The sequence below is a fragment of the Syngnathus scovelli genome, chromosome 11 (genome assembly GCF_024217435.2).
Source record: "Syngnathus scovelli strain Florida chromosome 11, RoL_Ssco_1.2, whole genome shotgun sequence".
NCBI lineage: Eukaryota > Metazoa > Chordata > Actinopteri > Syngnathiformes > Syngnathidae > Syngnathus > Syngnathus scovelli.
In genome coordinates, this window is record NC_090857.1 from 792,704 (window position 1) to 803,996 (window position 11,293).

Sequence of the window (11,293 nt, forward strand, 5' to 3'; positions counted from 1 at the left end):
CACAGGGGCTGCCTGATGATGTCTGCCTTCAAGCCAGCGCTCAAGTTAGAGGTTTGCATCCTATTTGGAGTTTGCTTCTTCTACACACGTTTGCGTGGCTTTCTTCTTCATTCCAAAACATGCACGTCAGGTTCACTAAAGACTCTAAATTAGTGTTGTCTTGAATATGACATCTGCACGTTCCTGCGGGTGTTCCTCACTGCTGGAATGTACTTTGGTTCTTCCGAGGTCTGTCGATTGTTCATACTGAGTGTGGATGGATACCTGTTTATGTGCCCTTAGATGTGAGTGTGGATGGTCATTGTTTTATTTCATGGCAATTGGCTGGTGACCAGACCAGGTACCCCAATCATCCAAAATCGCATTTTACCAATTGGCAGGTGACCAGTCCAGGATGCTACCCATGACCACAATGAGGACAAGCGTGATAGAGAAGTCAGAGTCCAAAACATTTGTGTGACTTTTCATGATCTTGGAAGGGACACGGTGGCTTGATCTTCTTCTTGAGCATCCCAACTCTCTGAAGAAGCGGTGTTACGTAACCTTAAACTTTAGCTTCGAACTGGATTCGCTCTTTAAGAATCCTTTGCATAGTTTTTGAGTCAACTGCCTCAGCAAGATTTCTAATTATATCCCCTGCATGCAGAGGGCTAAATGTCCATCTAAAATTAAACGGACTGCAGCTCCATCGTCTTAATAGCCTACGTAGATAGTGTTGCGATACAGTAAGTACTCCAACGTGAGACTCGTGAACCCTCATGTTCGTGTTTAAATAGGTAAATGTCTCCCTCGAGGCGCTGCTTTTGGAACGTTGCAGGTGTAAAAGAGTCAACGCAAGCCTTGACTTGTTAGGTGCGTCATCTCTGCAGCTTTCTTTGCTTTTATCTTTTGTTTTTTGCTGCAACCAAACGAGTGGCCACTTGGCTGTGATGTCGTGCCACAAACAGGAGCGCATCCTTCTCCACGTTACAAGTACAAGTCTTTGTTGGACACCATATGATGGGCGTCATAATGCACATCATTGTGTCATTGTGTGGTCAAATTAAAAACAATAATAAATCCCCGGAGGATGTCATGAGGGTCATGTCAATTGCACTTCCTCAATTCCGTTTCACATCCTTAGAGGAGCGATCTATCAAGCTTACCGAGCACACCGAAAGCGAGGCCTTCAAAATAATATGCAGCAAATAAATCATCCCCATCGAGCCGCGTTTGTTAAAAGATGTCATTGGAATTGAGCGAGTGGAGAGCTGTATTTGATGTCGAAATGTTTACTATTCGTGTTTGACTCGCAATGCAACTTGACTCTTGAAATAGTTTGGAGTAAATGTCAGGATGTCCACAGTAATAGACAAATAGTTTGTATGGCCGTTGACATACGTTTTATTATGGAAAAGCTACCCGGAAAAAGCACTCCTGTCGTTAACGTCAAGGCGTGAACTTAATTATCATCCTCACGCGCGCACACACACACACACACACGGTCGGAAGAAGGAAGGAAGAAGGCGCTTCAACGGGTTTCAAATATTATTTGTCATCACTTCAACGAGAGTAGATTTGTCCTCTTTGCTTTGGTGGCCGGCCAAAAGAATCGAAGCGACAATGGCTGCTCTTTCAGCCTGGTTCTGGAACGAGAAGTTCTGGCTGCCGCACAACGTAACCTGGGCGGACCTTGCCGACCGGGCTCCCGGGGTGGAGTACCCCAAACCCGGACACTTGTTGGCTGTTCTCCCGCTGGCTGCGGCGATGTTTGCCGTCAGGATGCTCTTCGAGAGGTTCGTACTCGGCTAGCCGTTAGTTAGCTCGCTGAAGATGCCCTTGTCACTTTGTCCTCCTTCTACGAAAATGTTGTATGCTGTTACTTTGCTCCCATATTCCACAAGAATTCAAATGGACACATTGGCATAACCTTTCATGACACTTTAGTCCATTTTAGTGCTAAAACGCCAAATGACACCAAAAGTTCTTCATCCATTTTATGACACTTGTTTGGGGACACGCCCCCTTTAATGTGAATAACACCAAAAAATAGGCTAAATCTTCATTTACACATTATATATATATATATATATATATATATATATATATATATATATGGCAGGTTTAGTCACAGAATACAATATTCTGTTGGTATTAACTGGTTAGTCAAACATTGATAAGTTTTGTTTTTGTTTCCTGGAGCACTTGCATGTGCCATGAAAGAAGTTTCTGAAGCATAAAAAAAAAACGTTTCTGGGCCTTGCCTGACCTTCTCATTGAACAATGAAGACAATATTGTTCATCTGAAATAGCACAGATTGGAGAGGAAATAGAGGCAGGGAGGAGTGAAGATTGTTTTATGGGGATGATGACGACGACGACGACGTGTGGGCGGAACAACCTTTCGTGGCAAACGGAACATTTGATGTTTGTACTCTACCGAAGTCATTTGGTTACACTTGAATTGTCCTTGTTTTACCTGGCTCAACTTCTTTTTAATCTTGAGCTATTTTTATGGCCTTGAATACACAAACGTATACATCTTTTCTGTTGCAAAGTTGTGCTCCAGTGTCGCATTTGAATTGTTCAAATGGACAGACAGATAGATGGGCCATTGGGAGGGAGAAGAGTTTAATAGCGCAAATAGTTTTTTGACAATGAAAAAAAATTGAGATGCACAACATGAAACAGATAATATCCTGCGTTGTATGAATGATACCAATAAGCGAAAATTAAATGATAAATTATTATTATTACATATAAATTATGATGATGCGCACACAATATCTTTATTCATGGTGGAATTGTCACAGGAATTCCTTCCCTCGGGCGACTGGCGCAAAAACGTGTTTGGCTTTGATATGGTATGTGAGTGAAGCTTGTTGTGCTTCAATAAAAAGATACGAGTTCAGCCCCGTAGCGAATACAAATGACTGGTTTCATCTAAAATCCCGCCGTCACGATGATTTTTGTATTTGGCAGGTACGATTTTTCAGTACTGTCCCATGAAAAGATCGAATCAAATATTTACGTGAGTTGCTTAGCTGAATATGCTCCCTCCAAGTGCTCCCGGTGCAATATTTACATGTCGCTCGGTGTGCTTTTCACCAACAACCTATTCTTAACAATGGTGGAAAACCGAAAGCTTGTTAATCTGGCTGCAGGAGACAATGAGAAGTGTGAATAATGCGCTTAGGTCACACCAACCAAGGCTTGTTCTTCCAGCTTGCCTTTCTTGTCCCCTCGCCTCTGCTCTTGCTCAATAGCCCAACAACCAAAAGAGAAACTCTTAGCATAGCTGGCCAGTGTTTATCTTGCACTTCTTTGCGTGGAATTCAAGGTTTTAAGCAGAAGATGCTGTTGAAGAAACCACAGGAATGCCTTTTGTTGAACTTCCTCTAATAATTGACTGGGGTCTTTTCTTTTTGTTGCACGAACCAACCATGATATTCCAAATATGTCTTATAATGATATCAGTCAATTATCTTGACCGAGAATGTGGAGCAGGGGTGAGCAATTCAATTTGTAAAGGCGTCACATGACATACTGGAATAGCTAACCTCAACTTTATATTATTTGTAATGTATTGAGAAAAGTAGGACTTGTTGCTACATGTGCACCTACGGTATGCATCGTCATAATTTTACCTTTTTGACCTCTGACCCTTGCCACAGATTTGTTGCCGGTCCGTGTGCGAGAAGCCTCCACATTCACCCCAATGTGGTACAAAGAGCTCAGCCCAACGCAGTGCTGGAGAAAGTCTTTCTGTCCCTTACAAAGGTCTCTTCTCATCATTTTACATCTAGTTGTTTTTGTCACACGACATGTATGTACTTAACGTCCGTCTGTCCGTCTTTCCTCTGTCAGAATCCCGACGCGCGCCGTCTGGACGGCTTGTCCAAGCAACTGGACTGGGAAGTGCGCAAGGTGCAGCGCTGGTTCCGCCAACGCAGGAACCAAGACAAACCCAGCACGCACGTCAAGTTCTGCGAGAGCATGTAGGTCTACGCAGGCTGCGCCCACGTCTTTTTGCCTCCGGCTGGGTTAAGAAGGCAGAAATGTTCGGGGGGGGGGGGGGGGGGGGGAGGGAGGGAGGGAGGGAGGGAGGGCTTGCTGTTTAACCTTGAATTAGATTGAAATGAAAATGAGATTTTTGTCTTTCAATGTGATAGGAATGGCGGTAACATGTCTGTGGATTGTCAATTTCAGGTGGAGGTTAACGTTTTATGCATGCATATTTACCTATGGCATCCAGTTTCTCTGGCAGGTGAGCACACCAGACGGATGTAGTAAAAAATCTCAACGTATCATATAAGGGTTTTCTTTTAGGTAAATGACGAGGCTGTAGTGTCATGACTTAGCGTGTGAAATTGATCGCTGAATGTTTGTGTGTGCTCTTGCTCATGGTTTAGACCCCTTGGATGTGGGATACGCGCCACTGCTGGTATGGTTACCCCCATCAGGTCTGTGTCAAGGAATATTTAGGCTTAAATGTAGTGCATTCATGTTCATCAATCGTGTCCTTTCTTTTCTTTTGATATCCAAAGGTGTTGACACCTCCTCTTTACAACTACTACATGACAGAGCTGGCCTTCTACTGGTCACTCATGTTCTCCCAGTTCATTGACATCAAAAGGAAGGTGAGATGTGTGTGTGTGTGTGTGTGTGTGTGTCCGTGTCCAACATAAAGAATGTTGAGTTCATCCTGGAAGGTCACATGCCTGCTGGCTGGCCGGCCACTCATGTGACTGTGCAAATTCCAGCACAGGGCCACAGCAGTGTGGGAGCAGTACTGGCCAAATGTCTCAGCATCTTTTTGCCTTGACTGCAGGACTTCCTGGCCATGCTTGTTCATCACCTGGCGACAGTGCTCCTCATCAGCTTCTCCTATGCCAACAACATGGTGCGGGCGGGAACTCTGGTGATGTGTTTGCACGACGCTTCGGACATCCTGCTGGAGGTGGTCGACGTCGATAGAAAGGCTTACTGAGACAATGAATGAGATGTTGTGGCTTTATAGTCGACTTTCTTTGTTGTCAGGCAGCCAAACTGGCCAACTACGCCAAGTATCGGCGTGTGTGCGATCTCCTCTTCATCGTATTTGGTTTGACCTTCTTGGTCACCCGGCTCATCATATTTCCAATGAGGTGAGTCTGAAACCATGATGGTTTTACTCTCGTCAAAGTCTGTCCCGCAACCCAAATGTGCACACAAGTCCTATTCCAAATGAATGGTGGACACGGACAGTCCTGGTAAATTGCCTTTCCATCAATATGGAGGCCGACAGAGAGGAAATGGATGAGCCGGCCTGTCCGCCGGCCGTAACGTGATCGTGGCGATTCAGTTTCAGTGTTGGAGAAATGTATACCTGTCCAATGGGGCGGGCTCTGATGACAATCTCCTGCCAGTCACTTTGAGCTGAAAACACAATGAGGTCAAATCATGTTGTTTCAAACAATACGTCGTATGTTTTCATTGTGCCGCGCACCGCAGGATCCTGAATACGTCCATGTTTGAGAGCTGGCTCATCGTGGGTCCCTTCCCGTCGTGGTGGCTCTTCAACGTGCTGTTGCTGGTGCTGCAGGCTCTGCATCTCATCTGGTTTTACCTCATTGCGGGCATCGCCATCCAAGGCGTCCTCAAGGGCAAGGTGGGTCTCAAATTAGGAAGGAGGCGGCAAGTAACCAAATACTTGAAGCACTTCTCGGCTCGCTTCTGTTTTATTTTCTCGACTTGAATGAGGACTTCTGCTTTTTGCATTTTTTTCCCCCCCATTGTGTTTGTTGAAGTATCTTTACATGTACTTTCAACCTTAATGTATTTTTGTGCGTACGTAGTACGTGTATTCATTTCTATGTCGTCTTGTCGTCTCTGCAGAAGCTGTTTGGTTCTTCTCCCTGTGGACTGACAGACTCCATCTTTCTTTCTGTTTTTGTACTTTGAGTAGTCTTTTTCTTCTTCGCTTCTTTGTGTCCTCTCGCCACGCCTTTTGATGACTTAACACTTCTTTCTGGCTGTAAGTCTTTCCATAGTTCCAACATTTGTGTGTGAAATGTTTTTGATCTTTTCATTCCACTGAAACTCAAAAGGCAGCCAAACGGTAACCGGCACGCTACACCATACGATCAATAGTAAATTGCCTGACATATTTTGCATCATATGCTGAGCGCACGACAACAAATTTGGGTGATCATTTGAAGATTGCAGCATTGATTTGTCGGCTTCCTCTCTCAAGCTTGGCAACGACGTGCGTAGTGACGTGGAAAGCAGCTCCGAGGATGAGTCGGCGGCGGCGGGGGACCAAAGCAGGACCAAGATGACCACCATGCACGTGCAAAAGGTTGAAAACGGCACCAACGGATACTGTGCTGGCACCAGAAGCAGACCACATGCCACGCTCACGTGACCTCATTAATCTTGCTTTTTGTTTTACGGCCAGATGAACTCCATGAACGGCCGGCACTGGATCTTATTGTTGATTTGTCATATGCGGCAAAGCACCCTATTCCAATGACTTTAATGTACTACACTGTGCAACTTTCTTGTTTACTTCCTGTGAAAATATGAATGGATTCTAAAGCTGTGCTTCCCAAACTGTATTGAGCCAAGGCACACTGCCAAACAAAAATGTCACAAAATATAGGTTGATAATGCCACACTTGGTCGGCCTCTATTCAGAGATGGCAAATCCAGGTTCAGAGTAGTAAATAGCGTGTCACACTTTGGCTTCCAATGCAGAGCAAAAAAGACAAACGGTGGCAGGCTATTTTCTTCATGGAGCCGGATACGCCATATCTGCACATTACATGCATGTATTTTCTGCTACAAATGAGTCATTTGTGACTACAAATGACCATTTTGTGCAAACATACTGTATGCACAAACCAAGATCTCATCCCAATTTACTCACCAACTATGGCCCTGTATAGTTGTACACAAAGCTATGATAGTAAACCAGGTGCATACGCAGGTTAATATGACCTTCTGCCACCTAGTGGAAGTACATTTAATTCTTTAGTCATTTTGTCTCTGGCATAGCTACATGAATGAAAGTACATTATTTATAGTAAATAAACACATTCCAAACCATTTCAATGCGATTGGATCATTTCCCACAATGCAGTGGTTGGGAATCACTGCACGAAGACCAAACGGTTTCTCACATTAGTTATCGTTCCTTGTTGAACATTTAATTTCACACCGACAATTCCATCATACGAACTCGTGTTCAAATGTCCCATTGAAGGTGGCCATGTGTGGAGGGATTACAGTCCATCAGTCTTTTATCATCTCTGGATCCTGGTTTTCGGCAGCCAGTTTGAGTTCCTTTTGCCTCTGCATGTAGCGGTAGCCCCGCATGGTGCACAGGTAGCCACCGTAGACAGTCAGCAACATCATGGAGGCCGAAAAGGCCCGGTACCCCATGTTGGCCAGATGCTTTCCAGTAACCATGGTGACAGCCTTGTTTTGAATGACAAAGTACAGATTTTCAGTTCACAATCGGACTATTAAAAAGTAACCAATATTGCAAATCAATCCTTAGATAGATGTTAAACTATATATAGATAGATATATACAATGTAAACAAGGTTGCAAAGTGACAATTGCACAGTTATAGTGAACAAAGCATAAATATATTGAACGTAGAAGGAATTGTTATTGGTAAAAAGAAATTTAATAGCTAAAGTTCATTCATCTTTTGGCTTACTGAGATAAGTGCAAGATAACCAATGTGTCAATGTACAAGAGTGACGTTTTCTTATGATTAACATGCAAACAAGTGATCGCGTAGCTCGAAATCCAATGCTACTGACGTCCTCACCTGATTTTTCTTCACAATATTGTAAGTACGTTTGTAGTCCTCAAAGGCAGCACGGTTAGCATAAATGCTAAGACACAATTTCGTAAGCTACGGAAGGCGAGAAGGTCGGATACTTGTTCACCGCTTCATTTTGTCCGTACACAAACAGTGCTATCTGGTACTGCTTTCCTCGAGTTTATTATCTTAAATTTACTATGTCCGTGCTATGTATTTAGAAAATCTCACGTCTACTGCTCAAGAGTGTGGTAATTACAGACACAGATATTTTAATGTTAATCATCATGATAACAGTATTGTTGTTGACATATGCTCTCAATGTAATGTCTAAGTGAAGACAACTGTGTTACTCAAGTGGGCGTGTTTAATTAAAAAGCCTTGCTGCATGCTAGTGATGTGCATTCCAGTTCTTTTAAGTGAACTGAATCTTTAGAATCAGTTTACTCAAAAGATTTGTTCAAACGAGTCGTTCCCCCCCACACACACACACACTGATCCTTTTTTTTTTTTTTTTTAACTTCAATAACACACACAACTAAGCAATACACCAGACAAAAAACACATGGAAATGTCGACAACGGCAACGCGCACATTTTTCTATATATTACAACATCCCATGGGAACAACACCGCCTCCCCCAAAAATATGATAATAATAATAACCAGGAAATGATTCGTTAACTCTCGTTCACTGAAAGGATTCGTTCCTTTGAACGGATCGTTCACTCACGAGCCAACAGCTCAAGTAGGAGCATGCCGGGCACACCATTCGCTGCAACTACTGCGGCAACAGCTAGTAGGTAGGTAGGCTGTTGCCGCAGTAGTTGCAGTGAATGGGCGTGCAAACAGAGTTGATCGTGCTCCTCGTCTTTCTTTATTTCATTCCACTGAGTTCGGTGCTATTGGGTTGCTCACATGTACTTGCTGCTGTATGGCTAATCTGCCAACAATTGTTTACAACTTTCAACACCATTGTACTTTTTTCAATATCGCATGTAGAAATTGAGAGGTGTTAATTCGACGACAAAGCATTGAATACACTTGATAAATGTGTCTTTTTCTTATATTTTTTTAATCAAAAGTTGGGATGCGTAAATACTAAAATTGAAAAATACATTTGCTTGATGAAACTGCAAGCTAGAGCATGAAAACAAGCATGGCCGGAAGCATTTCAGCGTCGCACCAGGCTGTCATTTTGCGATGGCAGCATGCGCCAACGGCGGTGATGCTAATGAGAACGTCTGCGATCCTGGTGCGGCTCCTTATGGAAACTTTATCAATTATTACTCTTTTAACCCACCAGAGAACCGATTAAGTCTGATTCCCCGCACGCTTCTCCGGGATTTAGGTTACAACGACAGCCGTCAAACAACATTGCTGCTGGACGTGGGCTGCAACTCGGGGGTTTGTCAAATAGCATCGTTCAAATCACAATTCGCATCTTATTGAGTGAAATGCTAAACAGTGGAAGAGCTTGAGTAAAAGTAGATGTAATTGTTTTTTTTCCCTCAAATGTTAGCAACTAAGTGTATGTAGTAAAAGTAGACGTACTAGATCAGCTCAGTGGCCTAGTAGTAGAGTGTCCGCCCTGAGACTGGAAGGTTGTGGGTTCAAACCCCGGCCGGCCGGGTCATACCAAAGACTATAAAAATGGGACCCATTGCCTCCCTGCTTGGCACTCAGCATTAAGGGTTGGAATTGGGGGGGTTAGATCACCAAATGATTCCCGAGCGTGGGCGGCACCGCTGCTGCTCACTGCTCCCCTCTCCCCCAGGGGATGGATTAAAATCACATGGGGATGGGTTAAATGCAGAGGACAAATTTCACCACACCCAGATGTGTGTGACGATGATCATTGGGACTTTAACTTTAAGGTAAATGTTTTATTCCCCCCTCAAATGTCAGGAACTAAGTGTAGCCCTCTACAAACATCTGGTGGAGACACCAAGCAGAACCAACGTTCACCTCCTGGGCGTGGACCTGGACGAGACCCTCATTCGGCGAGCCAAAGAGAACAACACTCTCCAGGAGGGTGTCACATTTGCCCCGCTGGACATCACCGGTAACTGCGTTCCGCTCCGGGAGCACCTGGCCCGACACGGGTGCTCCGTCTTCCACCTGACCCTGTGTTTGGCCGTCACCATGTGGGTCCACCTGAATCACGGCGACGCCGGCCTGCTGCAGCTCCTCTCCCGCCTAGCCACGTTCAGCCGGCACCTGCTCCTGGAGGCCCAGCCGTGGAAGTGCTACCGTTCGGCGGCCCGCAGGCTCAGGAAGCTCGGGCGCTCTGATTTTGACCACTTTAAGAGCTTGAACGTGCGAGGGGACATGAGCGAACACGCCAGGGAGCACCTGGAAAAACACTGCGACATGGAGATGGTACGCAGTTTCGGCAGCACCACGTGGGACAGGAAGTTGTTGCTCTTTAAGCGGAAGTGACTGACAGTGGAAGTGCCAGTCTCCTTCAGTACCACCCGAAAGAACTCAAATGTGTTTTCAAATAGTATTCTACAGTATTTTACTTTATGCAATAAAAGCATTAACCTAATCAAATGAATTAATTGACTGTATTTTCCGCACTATTAGGCACACTTAAAAACTTCAAATTTACTCCAAAAAACCCACAGTGCGCCTTTATAATGCAGAGCACCTTATATATGGATCAATTTGTTGATCCATACTGGTTGTACACAACGCTCTGCCAAAATGGGAGTTTGCGGGTGGCTGGCTGATGCTATAATGATAGCTGCTATACGCCCGAGGCTATTTCATCTCAAAATAGGCTGCTCTGTTAATGTTTCGATTATTGCGAATGTTTACAGAGGGCTCATTGGTTATTGGCTAGTTAGTGGATGCATACTGCAACCCCAGTCAACCTCAGTTTGTTGCAGTATAGCTTCTATTTTATGTGCCTTTTAATCCGGTGCGCCCTATATATGAAATCATTTCTAAAATGAAAAATTCAGTGAGGATGCACCTTATAATCCAGTGCGCCTTTTGGTGCAAAAAATACGGTAGTCTAACACATTGTGCCTCATGGTTTCATGCTTCATTGCTTGTTCATATCTGGTGAGTGTCTCGGCCACCGATAGACATAAGAGATACGTTTAATGATAACTAAGTAATTAAATACAAAAAGATTTGTCTTTCATTAAGTTAAAAACAAATGCCAACTTTCACTTAGATTTTTTTAATTAGAAGAAAATGACACTTATTTGAATGCAAATAGCATTTAAAAACATTTAAACGTGTAAGTGAAATATTCAAACAAAACAACGAAATGTAATGTTTTAAAGCTGTGAATGGTTGGATCAGTTTGTCATTTTTAATTACTTACAGCAGCAAAAAAGCAATAATAAAAAAGTGATTAAAAGAATATTTTTTAAGAATGGCAAGTTTAACATTTAAAGCTGCAGGTTGTTTAGTCATTTTTTTCTTTATTTTTTTTAAAGGTTATTGTCTGCGAGTTTGTGCAGTGAGAAAATGTCACCAAGCG

General features: G+C 43.7%; 3 protein-coding genes across 10 annotated transcripts; 2 read left to right on the plus strand and 1 right to left on the minus strand.

Moving 5' to 3' along the window:
* Window positions 1-35: 35 nt before the first annotated feature.
* Window positions 36-7,074, plus strand: cers5 (ceramide synthase 5). Of its 5 annotated transcripts, XR_007484767.2 has the most exons (12): window positions 36-1,775; window positions 3,654-3,759; window positions 3,847-3,977; window positions 4,189-4,246; window positions 4,392-4,442; window positions 4,527-4,619; window positions 4,811-4,939; window positions 5,020-5,126; window positions 5,473-5,629; window positions 5,857-6,079; window positions 6,215-6,319; window positions 6,419-6,558. XR_007484767.2 is itself a non-coding variant. In XM_049734939.2 (11 exons), exons 1-11 carry the CDS (start codon window positions 1,603-1,605, stop codon window positions 6,491-6,493), a joined length of 1,185 nt encoding a protein of 394 aa, XP_049590896.1. In that variant the 5' UTR covers window positions 36-1,602; the 3' UTR covers window positions 6,494-7,074. The 5 variants fall into 5 exon arrangements, 2 of the variants coding, with proteins under 2 accessions (XP_049590896.1, XP_049590897.1); XR_007484765.2 differs by having other exon boundaries at window positions 5,857-6,319; XR_007484768.2 differs by lacking the exon at window positions 6,419-6,558 and having other exon boundaries at window positions 5,857-5,995; window positions 6,215-6,352.
* Window positions 7,075-7,147: 73 nt separating this feature from the next.
* Window positions 7,148-8,115, minus strand: cox14 (cytochrome c oxidase assembly factor COX14). Its single transcript, XM_049734942.1, has 2 exons — window positions 7,802-8,115; window positions 7,148-7,440 (listed from the first exon to the last, which is right to left on the minus strand). Exon 2 carries the CDS (start codon window positions 7,429-7,431, stop codon window positions 7,255-7,257), a length of 177 nt encoding a protein of 58 aa, XP_049590899.1. The 5' UTR covers window positions 7,432-7,440; window positions 7,802-8,115; the 3' UTR covers window positions 7,148-7,254.
* Window positions 8,116-8,555: 440 nt separating this feature from the next.
* Window positions 8,556-10,350, plus strand: bcdin3d (BCDIN3 domain containing). Of its 4 annotated transcripts, XM_049733826.1 has the most exons (4): window positions 8,557-8,597; window positions 8,935-9,049; window positions 9,146-9,201; window positions 9,703-10,350. In XM_049733826.1, exons 2-4 carry the CDS (start codon window positions 8,998-9,000, stop codon window positions 10,234-10,236), a joined length of 642 nt encoding a protein of 213 aa, XP_049589783.1. In that variant the 5' UTR covers window positions 8,557-8,597; window positions 8,935-8,997; the 3' UTR covers window positions 10,237-10,350. The 4 variants fall into 4 exon arrangements, with proteins under 4 accessions (XP_049589784.1, XP_049589783.1, XP_049589782.1 ...); XM_049733827.1 differs by lacking the exon at window positions 9,146-9,201 and having other exon boundaries at window positions 8,556-8,597; XM_049733825.2 differs by lacking the exon at window positions 8,557-8,597 and having other exon boundaries at window positions 8,604-9,049.
* The last annotated feature ends 943 nt before the right edge of the window (window positions 10,351-11,293 follow it).

Coding starts and splice junctions, on each gene's coding strand:
- cox14 (XM_049734942.1), bottom strand. CDS start 7,431: ATGGTTACTGGAAAGCATCTGGCCAACATGGGGTACCGGGCCTTTTCG.
- cers5 (XM_049734939.2), top strand. CDS start 1,603: ATGGCTGCTCTTTCAGCCTGGTTCTGGAACGAGAAGTTCTGGCTGCCG. Junction 4,247..4,391: donor GCATCCAGTTTCTCTGGCAG/GTGAGCACACCA, acceptor CTCATGGTTTAG/ACCCCTTGGATGTGGGATAC. Junction 5,127..5,472: donor CTCATCATATTTCCAATGAG/GTGAGTCTGAAA, acceptor CGCGCACCGCAG/GATCCTGAATACGTCCATGT.
- bcdin3d (XM_049733824.2), top strand. CDS start 8,998: ATGGCAGCATGCGCCAACGGCGGTGATGCTAATGAGAACGTCTGCGAT. Junction 9,202..9,702: donor ACGTGGGCTGCAACTCGGGG/GTTTGTCAAATA, acceptor CTCAAATGTCAG/GAACTAAGTGTAGCCCTCTA.